The sequence below is a fragment of the Anser cygnoides genome, chromosome 5 (genome assembly GCF_040182565.1).
Source record: "Anser cygnoides isolate HZ-2024a breed goose chromosome 5, Taihu_goose_T2T_genome, whole genome shotgun sequence".
NCBI lineage: Eukaryota > Metazoa > Chordata > Aves > Anseriformes > Anatidae > Anser > Anser cygnoides.
Window position 1 is genome coordinate 22,243,546 of NC_089877.1, and position 15,840 is coordinate 22,259,385.

The following is a 15,840-nucleotide window of genomic DNA, read 5'->3' on the forward strand; positions in this document are numbered from 1 at the left end:
GAAAAAAACTTATTTACAGAGCAAATACAAAACCTCTTAAAACAACACACACAAAAAAGCCACCATGACCTAACAGTAAACACCATTATGAAATACTACCAGTATTTTTCGTGTGAAAGCCTGGGAACTTCTGACACAATCAGTTCCATCAGGTGTTTTCTACCTGGGTGACTTAATTATTTTAAGAACTTAATATTTTATCAGCTTCTCTAATGTAAGGAGCTTTTGTGCATTCAAAGTTATAGACTATAAATCTAGATTAGGGAGCTAATTTAGATAGTTTACATGTAGCTATAGAGGTAAAGCAGCTATTTCTTAAGAACATTGCTTAAGAAAGTTAAATACAAGCAGAAGCATTTTATTCTTGCAAGCAATTGGTAACAGCCAACCAACCAGAACAGATAAAGAGAAAAGAGGAAACAGCTTCAAAAGACCCAAGAGATCACAAAACCATTTTCAACACAAAGAGAATGATATTTATCACATGCTGTAGTCCTCTCTCGTTCAGTTGTCCTAGGCTCTAACACTAGTTACTAGTCAATCTCAAGCATGGGTTAGCTGTGTCAGAAGGGAGATATTACAATTTTTAAAACCAAAGCAGCATGTGTAACTCTGAATAATTTGTCAGTCGTTTTCTGAAGACCACCTGTGCATTTGAAAGAACCCGCTGGTTCTTCCTGTCGGCTATGAGTTTTTCCTCTTGGGAGAAGACATAAACGATTCTTTCCAGCGCAGATTTAAGCAAACCCTGATTATCAAACAGAGGCAAAAATGCTTCAGGAGAGAAGAAATGTAGCTATTAGGCCTTCCTCTTTCAGAAGGTAGGTTCCATTGTCAGTGAAATCACTGATGCCCTGAGCATTAATGGCCTCTGCCTTGTTCCCGTTGCAGTCGGGCAGCACGTAACTGCTTCACTGGCTGCTAGGGAGCAGTGAGCTCATTACACAGCACCATCAACACTCTCCACGAGGAAGCTGGCACACGCTTCCCATCTGGGGATACCACCGACTGAAGTAGTAGCACTGCAGTGCCTGCCAAAAGGCTCCAGTCTCCCAGGGCTGAGTATGTGAATGCAGCAGGTGCTAACTTCAGCTCTGTCTTTGAGGTTTTAGGCTCTAGTCTTTGTCAGCCTGGCCAACGCAATGAGACACACGAAGAAGGCAGAACAGCCTTCCACAGCTATTGGCATGGATACCTCTTATTTTTAAATGTCAAGTCTAGACAAAGAGGTTCTCCCTTAAATTTTGGCACACACGTGTCCTTTCTGACTAGAGCAGCATTTGCTGCTATTCTGAAGTCTGTTAGAAACAGAAGAATTCAGTAAAACTGGGAACAGGCTGGGGGAAAAAAAAAGAAACAAAAAAACAAATACACCTCCTTCTCAGTCATTAAGGGAGCATAAGGTTTGGAAGTATTTACAGAACACATTAAAAAACAAAACCTAGTGATCCCCAAGCTGTATACATCAGATCTCTGGAATAGATGTCAGCCATGAACAATGTGGGTCACTTCCAAGTTTAAACAGGGAACCTTAATGCACTTAATGCATTTTTTCAGCTGTTTGTCCCATTAGCACTTCACAGATCTACTCACACTAAAAAGGAAAAAACGATCTGTCAAGAAATAAAGAAGCCACCCTGCTTCCATATGCCAGGGGTTTTATTAACCAACGAATTATCTGCATTACACAGAGATAGTATCTAATGATTTTCATGTACCTGTCAAATGCCATCCAAGAATTCTTAGTGCTGGTGAATAAACAAGCACATACGGGAATGCAGCTGTAGGTAAGCACAGACACCTATACATTCAAATTGTTAGACATTTGCAAAATATTATTTAAAAATACACAAAAATGCATTAAAATGGGGTGATCCACTCATCAAATGCATGGAACAATGACTATGTGAAGAGAATACGTTAAGTACAGTAAATTTCAACTTTTCCTCTTACCTAGAGAGAAAATTAAATTCTCTTATTCTCAGAATGGTCATAAGGTGACTGAACATAAGTGGAAGTCATGCATGACCATACGTTGTAATAAATACTTGAAATGCACAGGAAGTACAATTAAAAAAAAAATACCCCAGAAGATTTTTTCTGATTTTCCTTACAAACACCAGTTCCAAAAGGCCAGAAAATTGCAAATCAAAAGACCAGTGACAACACCGCATGAGTTCTGTACCACCAATCTTATTAGTTCATTTGAGATAACCTCGGGGGATTATTGTTTCAAATGCATATTGCTTGCAGTTTGCCTGCTATGGAATTTTCATTAAGTAAGCAAGGCTGCAAATGGCAGTTAGGTCCATGACTCTTGTCAAGTGTCCGCAAGAAGATTTGTGCCATTTGGTTCTCCGGTGAAAACTCTTCTATTAAGTTACTGACACTGAGAAAATAAATCCTTAGTGCAGAAAACATGTTTCAGAAGTCTGACAGCAATACAAGTCCATACAAAAGACCAAGACACAGAAACGCTCACCGCTAATTTGAAACGATGTTATGGATACTCACGTATCAGTTAAATGTAAATCCTTACCTGTCTCAACAACTTCTCAACAGCTGACATGACCATGAGTCCTCTCCACACAACTGGGGCGGTCTCATCTATCAAGAAGCCCATGGACATGCTGAAACAATACAGCACAAGCTTAACTTTCCAGCACAATACCAAGTACATCTGTAAAGAAACTTAATTTGAATTGAAACATGCTCACCATGCGATTCCATAGTTCTTAAGGGGCCTCATTAGATTTTCTAAAACAAAAGCAAACAAGTTTTTTTTTGGAAGAGTGTTTTTGTTTGTTTTGTTTTTTGAAGAAGAAATAAGCTTAGACAAATGTTTCCTTCTAAGAGCAGTTTTCCCTCTCTCCCAGCAGTATTTGTCTATTTCCCCCCTCTCATACCTTAAGTATACATATGTGTATGCCTTTGTCTATTCTACCTGAGACCCTAGCTCCACTTTTTCTTAGTTTGCAACATTTAACTGGTACCATTGAGGTCTTGCCAGAATAACAGTGCATTTGCCCATATTATCGCTTTGTGGTGCAGAAACCTAGACTTCATCAGCTTATTCAAAATCCCCCTGCTACAAGGCATAGATAACCTATTTGGCAGCCTTCTACTTTGGCAATACTTGGTTAACTGCTAAGTCATTTTTATCAAAACAAAAACAAAGTCCTAAAATGCTCTGAGATATTATTTATTTATTAACTGTGCTACTAATTAATCTTACAAATCAGAGGACCGTTCCCTTCAAAACACCACGTTTCAGGGAATTCCTCTTTGTATTGTCTGCTTTGAACCCCAGGTGAGAGGTACAAAATAAAGCCACCGGTATATGCTGGTAACAGCTCTAGGTAAGAAGTCCTAGAGGAAGCCTGCAGGGCTTAGAAACATTTCTGTAGGAACAATATATGTTTATTTGGACATTACAAAGGCTTGCCATGCTCCATATTCCTATGCTTTCCCATGTCGAGAAGAGAAGTGGAGAAATATTGCAGTTGTTCTGCTGGCAAGGTGGTAAGGCAGCAGAAAGTAAACAAAAAGATAACATGAGTGCATACAGAGCAAAATCTCCAAAAGCCAAAACCTCCTCTTTCTTTATACTATCTGCCATCTCAATTCCCACCTTAACTCAAAATGGCACACGTGCTCAAACACACAGAAGAACAAAAGGAATGTTATTTGAGCCTATCCAGTTTATTTTAAGAGCATGTACAGGCAGGAACTAGCAGAAAACTGCAAGAACAGTAAGCCATAAAAAATATATTACAATACATATTTTGACAGAAATCTTTGATGCATCTGAAGTAAATATATATATAGCAAAATAAAAACAATGGGAATAAAATGTTGTGCATTCAAAGCTGAACTCCAAATTCAGACAAAGTAACACCCGGGAGCACTCAAATTAAACAGCTAAAACATACCGATGAAAGCTTTCAAGCAATGAAAAGTAAACAGGCATTCAAGCCATGTAATTCCACAGAAATATGGTCAAAAATAAATTAGATACGGTTTTTGTATTCACAGTATTTTGGTTTTCAAATTAAAAAGACAGAAACAGAAACTAAACAAATCACTTGCATGACTACTGCGCTGTTACTCAAGAACAGCAGGGCTTGGACCGATTCACTGAGCTAGCTCAACACACTTGTGTAGTTCTGTTCAGTTTTCAGTCAGGGCTGAGTTTTGGTGGCATTATACTGTCTAACCATATTCCTAGTACTCAGGCTTACTTCTTCCCCCTGCAGCAAGATTGCTTAGCTATGAAGATGTTGATGACATTTGAACTTGAGCCTAGAGCCCCCTCTAGGCACTGCTTTGGTGTCCTTGTAAACATACATACTGCCACAAGTTACAATCCTGTTAACAGTCTTGAGAAAAAAGATCGCTTTCATATTTACCTATAAAAAGGTTTAAAAAAGCATCAACAACAGCATATATCATTGCAGCATCAAGGTCTGCTTCATATTTACCATTAATTAGGAACAATTACAAAAAAAAAGGGGGGGGGGGAAGCCGATTCTTGACTGCTCAGTATGTGAGGATGAGGAACTGGAGGATAAGAAGAAAGGAAAAGATGCAGAACATCTGAAAACATAAGAAAGTTCACCAAAATATCATGCAACTTCTCAGTTCAATCCAGGTGCTTTAAAATAAGTCAGTCAAATATCTGAGACTAAATCTCAGATCCACTACCTGCACAGACAGTTTCTGCTGTACAGAGCGCAGGTACGACATACTAGTCTCACACAACAGACACACCTTCATGAACATCCCTCTCCTTCTCCTCAGACGGTAACAGGAGAATTGCTATGGGTACACAAACACTGATCTACGGAGTAAGAAAAGGAATCTCTGTTGCTAAAAACGCATGCATTGTTTACGTCTCAACAGCAGAGTTTCATTTTTATCCAAACTGGATCTTATTTCCTTGGTTAACACCAAGGACTATAAACTGCTCAGAGGAACAAAACTTAATCTTTACACATTGCGTAAGAACAATTCCCAACCTGCTGTATATTCTGCCTATAACATCCTGCATATTCTCAAAGTAATACAAAATACCGCAAAGCACCGCACTGCCTGCCTACTGCTAAAAAGACTTCTTAAGACTATCTGAAACCTAAAGTGGGCTTCAGTGGGCTCTCGTAATCACCCTTGTCTCATCAAAAGCAACAGGCATTCTTCCTCCTTCACCCTGGGTCTCATGAAGATTTTCTAAAGCATAACATGTAAAGAAGATTAAACTAAATGAGTTCTCAGTAACATCTCTATTTCCTATTTCTTTCAGAGTACAGTTAACACTTCCTTCTGTTATCAGATGAGATGCCTACTATACAGCTTCAGAAAACCAAGAGAAAACACAATAAATCTCATTTCTTAAAATTGTAACAGACACAGCCATACTATGCCATCTATGCTAAGAGATCAGTTTCCTTGTTTGCGAACTAAGTAAGCTCGATGGCCCTAAATTAAAGGGTTCTGTGTTTTCGGTGAATGTGCAAAACCAGATCAATAAGATCAACAGAGCACCAACAAACTACCAATAAAATGCCTTTTCTGGCAGAGCACTGGAAAAGGCAAACGTGTGCAAACTCATTAGAGCAGTTTAGCAGATGGCTGATTAAAAGTGTTCTAGGACTGGTCTGAGGACTGGGTTGTTACTCCCTTGGGGAAGAATGAGGCTGAATGATGTTGAAGTCATTAGGATGGATCTTCTGCATTTCATAATAGGTATGCTTTTGGGTGTGAAATATTTTTTTTTCCAAATGCCAAGTCATGCAAATCACCCTAAGAAACTGAGTTCTTTTTCTCTAGAAAGCCTGACATAGCTGTTTGATGGTAGCCATAGGTTAGCACAGCACAAAGTACATAGCTATGAGGCCTATAGGCAGGGACATTTCAACTCTTGGTTTTGTTTCAAGTCTGCTGACTGAAGCACTAGAGCAAGCAAAAGGTTCATTTCAGTCTCATCTCAACAGGTAAGTAAAGACCATTATTCCAGAAGGTTGTGATGTTACACTATGCCTCATTAAGAGGCATCACACTGCTTAAGAAAAATAAAGGCAGCTTATTACATGGATGTTATTTCTGTAACATCCATGTAGGGAGGTATTATCTCATTTTACAGATGAGAGAATCAAGACACAGATTGTGAAACTGTGCTACAGATTATTCAAGAATCCTGCAGATTTGGAGACCTGTACTATATCCTTCCCAAAGGCTGCACAGAGCCATGGTTCCACTTATCTCCAACGTTAGAAAGTATGTAATGACAACTGATAAACATTCAGTTTTATTGCTGAAGTTACATATTTTCCCTTGAAACTGAAAGAATTAAAATAAAAACAGATAACCTAGGCATAATCAGTATACAACAGAAAAAAGTAGGAAGAAAAATCACACTATATCTTGTCTGTAATACCTGAGTCTCTGAATGGCATTTTAACATCACACATTTAAGCATTAGAACAGCAGCTTTAAAAGTATATTTAAAAGTATATTTCTATTTCTAAATAGCTCATAACTTTAAGTATTCCTTCATCTTCCATTGTATTTTATTAAAACAAAAAACTATGCAGCAACTCCTCGGCATACAGTTATTGCGATTTCAGCAAGCTGGTACTTCTTCACAGTGCACACCGAAGCTAAAGGTTCTGCTGCTGTTTGTACAGCTCAACAGTAGCTGAGATTTTCATGACAAATTGCCATTTTTACTCCTCCTCACATCTCAGCCATGTCTCACTGCCTCAAACACAGAAGATGTATGGCACGACAAAGCACTTTGCCACCACGCTAGTCAGAGAATGAATAAGACAGTGCAGAATACGCTGTGGATTCCAGTACATTAAACAAAATCATCTGAGACAAACTCAATTAATGTGCCATACATATAGACAAGCTGAAACAGATTTTCAGCATGGTCACTTGTAAAATCTCAACAACTTTTTGCATCATCTGGTTTTCAATTGTGTACAATTTCATGCTGCAGTGGCTACGGAATATTCTATCAATCTAAGTTAGGGCTCCAACTTACACAGAACTTTCTGTTAATCAGAACAAACGGTAATTTTTGTATGGCTGTTGCTATGCAGAAGTATAAGGAAGTTATTTGCAGTCCAGTTTGACAGCCAGCTCTCAAGATCAACAGCCTTTAATAGGAGGATCCAGGTTCCATTTGAGGACTGGAAGGCTCCAGACAACGCAGGGTTGAACAGAGATTTCCAACAACCAAAAAAAAAAAAAAAGAAAAAGTAGGTAATCTTAATAGGTTTATAGAAAATTATCATCTTTAAATTGTGGAAAAAGTAGACATGGGACAGGAAAGGAAACAGACTAACAAAACGGTGGGCTTCACTAGTGTCAATACAGATGTCTCGCCACCACTCCAGATGCCTTTGGGAGCTGAGATGCGTGCAGAGGCTTTCACTGGGGACACAGGTAAGCCATACTTTCTGAAGGGGTAGCTTGACATCCCAGCATGTTTAAAACAGTGCAAGTTTCCTGTGCAAAGGCAACTTAATTCCACCCACAGAATGGTGATGTGAAAGGAAAGAAAGGCAGAGGGGAGGGGGGGGCAAGAAGCGCGGAGGCCTGCAGCCGGGCCCGAGCATCACACAAGAGAGCAGCCACCAGGCTGCCTCAGAAAGGGCGGGCCACTGTCACCACAAGGTTGGTCAGAGTCCCAGGTTGTAAAATCCCAAGCACCGTTTTAGCTGCTTATGCCAAAAGCCCAGAATATTCTATGGCAAGTGACAGTCTAATTGAGACTTCAAGTTTGATTTCACACTGCTACAAATTTATTTGAAGGATTGCCTCAAAGGCACTGCAATTTGTATTTTAAGCTCGAAGGAGGAAGGCTGCGATTTCCCATTACGCCCTGTGCTAACAGTGTTATCTAGCCATGAAGGCATCACAAATGCTTAAACCAAAGTAAACCACCACAGAGACTCAAAGAACATTATTCACTACTGGCAACACAATTCAAGTTTAAGAAATAAATGCATGAAGAAACGTGGCTTTTCCAAAAGATTTGCTTCTCATATTTAGTCAGCCTCCCGATCCCATTAGGTTTTCATTACTTTTTCCCTGCCGGCAGACTGCAGAGGCAACAAGGCTCTGTGAGAGGCTTTTCATTACTGAAGCAGGTTTGCAGCTGTGACATCAGTCCTACCCAAAAGCAAAAGGTCTAATTGCTTGCTGGAAGATTATACATCAAAAGTGCGCCTGGCAAAAGCAAAGAGCACAGGGATTTACTCACATCCTTATTACATTTTTAAGCATCATTGGCTTTTTAGGTTTGGAATAAAAGCACAGGACTAGTTTTAAGTGTTTATCAGGCAAGTTATGTGAAGCACGGCCTTGCTTCGGATGCTCCTGTGAGAGGAGGATTGCCCAAGTCAGTCATGTAACACAGGACAATAGTAACTCCAGACACAACACGGAGTACCACGAACCCACGAGGCAGACATTCCCCAAGCACTCCCTTCAGTTCAAGACCTAACTTCCAAAAAACCCTGCAGTTAACCAGGGGCTTCCACTGCTTTCCAAGAAAAAACATGGAACTCAATATATCTGAGTCTGTTCAGCCTTTTTAGGTTATATACTGTAATCAAGACAAAAAAAAGAAAGCGTCAATGAAAATAAAACAAGTAAACTGTTCAAATGATTATATATAATTTCAGTAACTGTTGAAGCTGCTGGATGCTAATGACAGATGAAAACTACAGTAAACTTGTTAACTCTCCATTTAAGGCAAACAAACAAACAAGTGTTCTTTGTATATTAAATATTCCCCTTTGCGTTTCTCATGAATCGCCTCCATACATCCTTTTGTGATTTTATTCCTATTTCACCAGTTGTAAAATGAAGCTCAGGATTCTGTACAAGACTATGACTATCAACTAAAGCAAGGGAAAGAGATGTTAGCTTTTAAACTTTTATTGTCACTTTTAGCCTCTTGTCACTATAGGCAAAGGATTAAAATAGATTTTTTCTATTTTTGATGTATTCAGTTTTATTCTTTCTCCTGAATAAGCACTCAGTTATACTGTGGAGAAGGTGGAGGAAAGATGGAAAATACAGCAAGAATACCACAGAGATAAAGCATGAAAGTGAAATTGCTAGATGAAAATACTGAGAAAGTTCAGAATTAGTTACAGTTCTTTAATTACACTTCAAGCAGATAAGAGGGATGGAAACATTTATTCCTCTGAAATAAGCAAACAGGTAAATGTGTTCAGTGTACAAAAAGGAAAATGAATTTTTTTTGTTTACATACATACAATTAAATGCATGTTTATCATTTTACTACAATAAAACCATTTTACAACTCGGTTCCAATTTATATAAAAGTTGAACCTGATGAACCATTTACATCTTGAATAGTAAACCTTGTAATATTGTGCTAGTCATAATCCATATCAAAACATTTATAATTACCACATGACAGGATTTACAATATGAAGAGTAATATAGTCTGCTTTCAAGTACCTGACATCTTGACAAGTATTTGCTTCTAGTTGTGTTTCAGTAATTTGTCGCAATAGCATTTAGTAAAATTTGATTTGCCCCTTATCCAAAAGGGCTGCTCTCAGTAAAAATTTTACTTACTACGTACTACGTTTCCCACCTTATCATCTTACTTGTTTTTGGAATTTTAAGTACAAATTGTTCAACAATGAAAAATAAAATCTTAATAAGTTAACTACATTAATCGTTTTTTCTTGTTTTTTAAACAGCAGCTAACAAATATGTGCTTATAAACAATCCCTTGCAGGGTTGGTGTCATCTCAAACTACACAGGCAGTCTTGAGTCTTTCAAGACTATAAATCTAACACAATATGGTATGATTACTATCTAGATATGTGATTTCAAAATACCTAGTGAAACCAGATAGAATTTTAAGAGAAAGCTAGTTTTTTTGCCAAACATATAAACCACTTAAAAGATAGAAGAAAAAAATTTAAAAATAGAGATTCAAAAGCAATAGATGTCTTCATTGTAGTTAAAACAGTCCTTTTTCCATACTCATCCCCAACATACTTTTAATTCCTTTTCACTCCTTGATCAGATTGCCATTACACTCCTTATCCACTTCCTTTCCCCCAAGTAAAGGTCCACCATTTCGTTTTCCACAAGCGACATCAAAAATTTCCAAATCAATCAAGTTCAAGGTTAATTGTTACAGGTTTGAGGGCAATAGTCAAGATCCAGAATAAATAATTTAACACTTACATATTCTTCTCATTTTCAACTACCTCATGACATATGAAAGAGCCTCCAAAACAGAAATACAATAATTACAACATTCTGAATTACTATTTTGTCTTCAAGACTCTTTGAAACAGATTTTCAAAGTGTCTGCGTACCTATAATGCCAGTGGTTTCAGCTGGAGTTTTTGGAACTTACCAGTCCTTAATAGGAAACAAGAACAACAACAACAAAAAGTGTCCTAGAAGCCAAAAACATAACCAGGTACTTGGGCAGTGAGCCACTGCAGAACTGCTTGGGATGATCCTAAGAAAGCCCATTTCCTGTGAACACATCTTTCTTTTGTTTTTATTTAAAATTATTTTAGTTATTGTAGGCTGCAATACCTGTACAGCATTGCTATGTTTTCTCACTTGTTTGTTTTCACTGTAACAGCTACTTGAATTTGGCTCTCAAACAAAAAGAGATTTTTTTACTATGCTTTTTTTTTTTTTTTTAACCATTTTTACCATTTTTGCATAACATAGACAGTCTATTCTCAATACATGCTTACCTAAGAATATCAGATGGCTTTTGGGGATAATAAGAAAAGACATTGACCTCAAACCAGTCTTCTCACCAGTGCATGGATTTTCAATCAGCAATGCCACTGACTGCAGCTGACCCTCTTCTATAATGAAATCAACACAAACAGTTTTTGCAGCCCAGACATGTCTGCTTAGTCTTCAACTAAATATCATGAATAAGGATGGTGCAAATAGCAAATGCTTCAGGGAGCTAAAGGAGAGCAAGTTAAAAGGGCAGACTAGGCTTGCCAGCCTAAGGACAACAAACAGGTGCAAGAATCAGAGAGGATGTGTAGTTTGTCTACTGAAGTGAAAAATAAGATTAAAAAAAATAGGGATGTTGAATGTACTTTGAAAAAAAACAGTCCCATTCTAACAAAGTCCCCTGATAAACCCAAAGAGGGTCTGGCCCTGACTTGAGATCTGCAAAAACAGAACTGCATGGCTTCGTGGCCCAACGAAGCTGAGGTGTGACTGCTCTCCTTCAGCCACCTACATAAACCGTGGCAAGACAGCACCACAAGTAAAACACGAGCTTTCAATTCAGTCTACTTTCAACATAGAATCAATAATGCAAAACATTAAACAATGTACTATTTAAAAATAACTTGTTCACAAATCAAGAGGCAATAGCAATAACAAAATGCCTTTTTTGAGACAATCAAATTTAGTTTTTATTTGAATTCATCATGACAAGGTTGCACTGGTAAAGCATAAAGACAACTAGTGCATAAAACAACCAGTGGTGGTGAACACAAGTTCTATCTTTAAAATTAATCTCTCACATATAACTGGGAAACTTCATGGTTACCTGAACAACTACACTATCAATGTAACATTATCTACCTAGGGAAAATAACCCAAAAATGGATCCCCAGATCCCTTGATAAGACTATTTCATGTAGACATCTTTAAACAGCATCTACAGAGCGTATTTTAAATCATCAATTTCTGTTAGAGATTCTACTATTAAACTGAAGAGCAGTAGATACGTAAATGTATCCCAGGGAAAAAAAATGCGAATATCTGTTCCTGATTTTAGAACTTTATCAGTAATTGCATTGCTGTAGCTCCTGTAATATTATTAGCTTCAGTAGGGCTGCGACACACCCACTACTTTCATTCTCTCAGGAATTACTTCTCAATTCCAAAGTTTGAAAACAGATGTCTACTAGTGATCTTTTCAATATACTACTTAACTAAGAAATAAAAAGGACACTGAAAGCATCACAGAATGGCAACTAAGCTTTGAAGTATTAAAAGAGCACTCAACTGCCATAAATAAAAAAGTCCACCAAAATCTTCATTATCATTTAAGTGAAGAAATGTTATATTTATCCAGCAAAAGGGTAACATCCTTGCAGCTGTATGAAAGCTTTTACTTTCTGCCAAGTAGTTTAAATGGTAGAGTAAAAAAAGAAAACAACTTTCTCAGCCCACTAAGCCAGAAAACAGCTTTTAAGTACACTATTTGGGGAAAAAGTAGAAGTAATGCTCTCATTACTTGTGTTAGAAATATTGATCTGTGTATATATTGTAGCTGATGTTAGTATTTATTCCATAGTTAGATAATCCTCCATTGGCTAATTAAATTCAGTCATCACCTTATTAACCAGGATTTCCCTGACCATTTAGTAAAAGTAATTTGAATGATACCCTATTAAGTGCTAGCAGACTTTCTCCAGTGTACTCAAGTCTGCAAGATTAAGGTAATGGAGTACCTTCCATTTATACAGACTCTCTCCTCACTGGGAACTCCTAACTCATTTTGAACTGAATTCATCACCCTCTCTGTCAATGACCACCTGAAGTGCATGGAGCTCTGCCTGGGGATGGATGAGGAGCCAACTGAGAGCTTATGGGTCAGGAAGACATAGAGGGCAGGGACATGACACGGGGAGCCTGCTACAGGACACTTGACCAGGAAGCCCAAGTGGATGAGGCCCTCCATAGGCAGACAGGAGAGCCTCGTGTTAACAAGCCCTGTTCCTCATGGAGGACTTCAACCACCCCGATATCCACTGAAGGGACGGTGCAACAAGGCATAGGCAAGCCAGGAGGTTCCTGGAATGCACTCCTAACATCTTGGTCGGTGACATAGGCAGTAGGATCGATTGCACCCTCAGCAAGTTTGCCAATGACACCAAGATGTGTAGTGCAGTCAACACGCTGGAGGGAAGGGATGCCGCCCAGAGGGACGTGGTCAGGCTTGAGAGGTGGGCCTGTGTGAACCTCATGAGGTTCAACAAGGTCAAGTTCATGGTCCTGCATCTGGGCCAGGATAATCCCAAGCACAAGTACAGGCTGAGCAGAGCATGGATTGAGAGCAGCCCTGAGGAGAAGGACCTGGGCGTGTTGCTGGATGAGAAGCTCAAGGTGAGCTGGCAACGTGTGCTTGCAGACCAGAAAGCCAACCGTATCCTGGGCTGCATCAAAAGACACATGGCCAGCAGGGTGAGGGAAGGGATTCTCCCCCTCTGCTCTTGTGAGGCCCCACCTGGAGTACTGAGTTCAGCTCTGGGACCCACCACATAACAAGGACATGGACCTGTTGTAATGAACCCAGAGGAGGGCCACGAAGAAGATCAAGGGGCTGGAGCACCTCTCTAGTGAAGACTGGCAGAGGGAGTTGGGGTTGTTCAGCCTGGAGAAGGCTCCAGGGAGACTTTACAGCAGCCTTCCAGTGCCTAAAGGGGGCCTGCAGGAAAGCTGGGGAGGGACTTCTTGTTAGGGAGTATAATGGTAGAACAAGGGGTAATGGCTTTAAACTAGAAGACGGTAAATTTAGATTATATATAGGAAGAAATTCTTTAGGGTGGTGAGGCACTGGAACAGGTTGCCCAAAGAAGCTGCGGATGCCCCATCCCTGGAAGTGTTCAAGGCCAGGCTGGATGGGGCTTTGAGCAACATGGTCTGGGGGTGGTGTCCCTGCCCAGGGCAGGGGTGTTGGAACTGGATGAACTTGGATAAACTCCAGATTTAAATTACAGTGCGACTATAATATTCTTTATTCAAATGCAATAATTGCTACAGATTTATTCTGTATGGTGACAAGCATCCCTAATCCCTTTTGGACTGCTACATGTGAGGGGAAAAATAAATAGAAATCTGAGTGCAAGAGTGATCAGAACCTCCTAGAATTACTGCAGAGATTCAGTAACAAAGAACACTGCTACTCATCGTTTTCACATCTAGACCTCGTGTTGTGGACAGAAATAGTCTTTAAACACAATTGTTGACTGCCATGCTACTAAAATGTTTTTAATCAACTTACTGATAACGTTAACATTGTTAATACAAATCTTTAATGTGTAGAACTGTTTTCCCTCATAGTCTACAAAACAAGAATTGTTCAGAGTTTTATTCTTGAAAATAAAGATAATTATCTAATAAGAAATTGGAAAATAAAGCCAAGTTTCATCAAAAGTCATATAATATATACATAGATGTAGATAGAAAAGTATGTACGTGCACACACACCCATACAACTGATCCTTTTTTTGCAAGCATATCTTATCATTGCTACTCACTAGAATAAAGAAATCCTTGAAGTTTACAATTAAAGTTTCCTATGCCTTCCAGTATCCTATTTTCACAACCAAATCATCTTAATGTCAGCACTGTCATTGTTGCTACTCCACAGCTTCATCAACTCCAGAGTTAAACTGCACTGAAAAGTAAACAGAATTCCTGAAATAGAAATTCTACCCCTTTACCATTCATACTGAATTGTTACATCATTTTCTCAGTAGACTTGTGTTATATGTCACGCTTTTGAAATACGCTAATCCATTTTCTGTCGCTTAAAAATGAGGCATGTTCGTAAATCCTGGTATTATTTCCTCGTACATTCCATATAGAGGCAGAAAGAATGTATGTTTGCAATCAAAATGTGTTTACAGGCCAACAGAAGCAATTTCAATTCAGGGAAATTCTCCAATTTCTGTTACACTGAATGCTGTGTTTTTCATAGCCCACAAAACATGCCAAGACAAAAGCTTACAGTTAAGTTTCAACTGTATCCTCGAAGTATCTGCAGACACCAAAGTTTATATATCACAACATTGATCCGTCCTAATACCTAAATGAATATACTTTAAGTCCTTACATTCTGAGCAAATTTAATGTTATGACCCCATGAAATAGAGTAGGCAACTTCCTCTTTATTTGGGGCTCATGATATAGATTTAAATTGGGTATGAGTTAATAAAAATACATGGCAAGATTTGTAAGAATTTCAAACCCATCTGACCATTTTCTAGCAGTGAGGAAAAAAGATGGAGAAGCAACCTTTTACATGATCATCTTTGGAAAGGAAAAAGTCAGTAACATCTGTTAATATATAATCTACATCATATAAAAAGGAAAACAAGAGATACGGAGGACATTGCAGCATAGTCCCTTGTGCTCATATCACATAATACATTTCAAATGCAGAATTCATGGCAAATACATATATATATATATTTCACAGGGGAACAGAGCCTATATGACACACTCTCAGCAGGTCCTGAATTACAGGAGAATGCAAGAATATTTCAATTTGTATCAGGAAGTCAAACTGTACTGATGATACATGAAAGGGTTCAGTTATTTATCACACAATGGAGTTAGCCTTTACCTTCAAAAACTAAATCAGAAGTCCACCAAATAGAACCAAGTAATCTCTTCCCCTCTGTGAAAGTATCTAAATGATTTCTATATTTGTAAGCCAGGTACTTAAAAGTCCTCAAATGGACAGTCACTTGTACAAGAACACATCTTCTTGTCCACCTGCAGTGTATCTGTATACAGAAATATATTACTACTTCTTTCTCCAGACTAAAGGGCAGAAACATAAGGAGACAGACAGTAATCTTAAATTTACTGCATCTAAATTTTTCAGAAGAGCAAAACAAAGCACTAAAATCCCATCATCTCAGAGGTTCGTAGGGTAAAGCTGTTCTTCAATTCCACTCCCATTTGGCCAAAGTCAAAGTTACGTTTCTGAAAGGTGAACAGACTTGATGCAGCCTTTCTACTTTACATCTTCCTTATTCACTCTAGACTCT

The 15,840-nt window shown here is 38.6% G+C and overlaps 1 protein-coding gene across 1 annotated transcript in view; it reads right to left on the reverse strand.

The window, feature by feature from the left end:
* The window catches only part of NUBPL (NUBP iron-sulfur cluster assembly factor, mitochondrial), a 91,860-nt gene that overhangs the window by 57,447 nt on the left and 18,573 nt on the right, over positions 1–15,840 (reverse strand). The window contains exons 5-6 of the mRNA XM_048058710.2: positions 2,718–2,757; positions 2,540–2,630 (exon numbers count right to left, since the gene is read on the reverse strand). Coding sequence (XP_047914667.1) covers positions 2,540–2,630; positions 2,718–2,757 — 131 coding nt within the window. The remainder of the gene's footprint in view (positions 1–2,539; positions 2,631–2,717; positions 2,758–15,840) is intronic.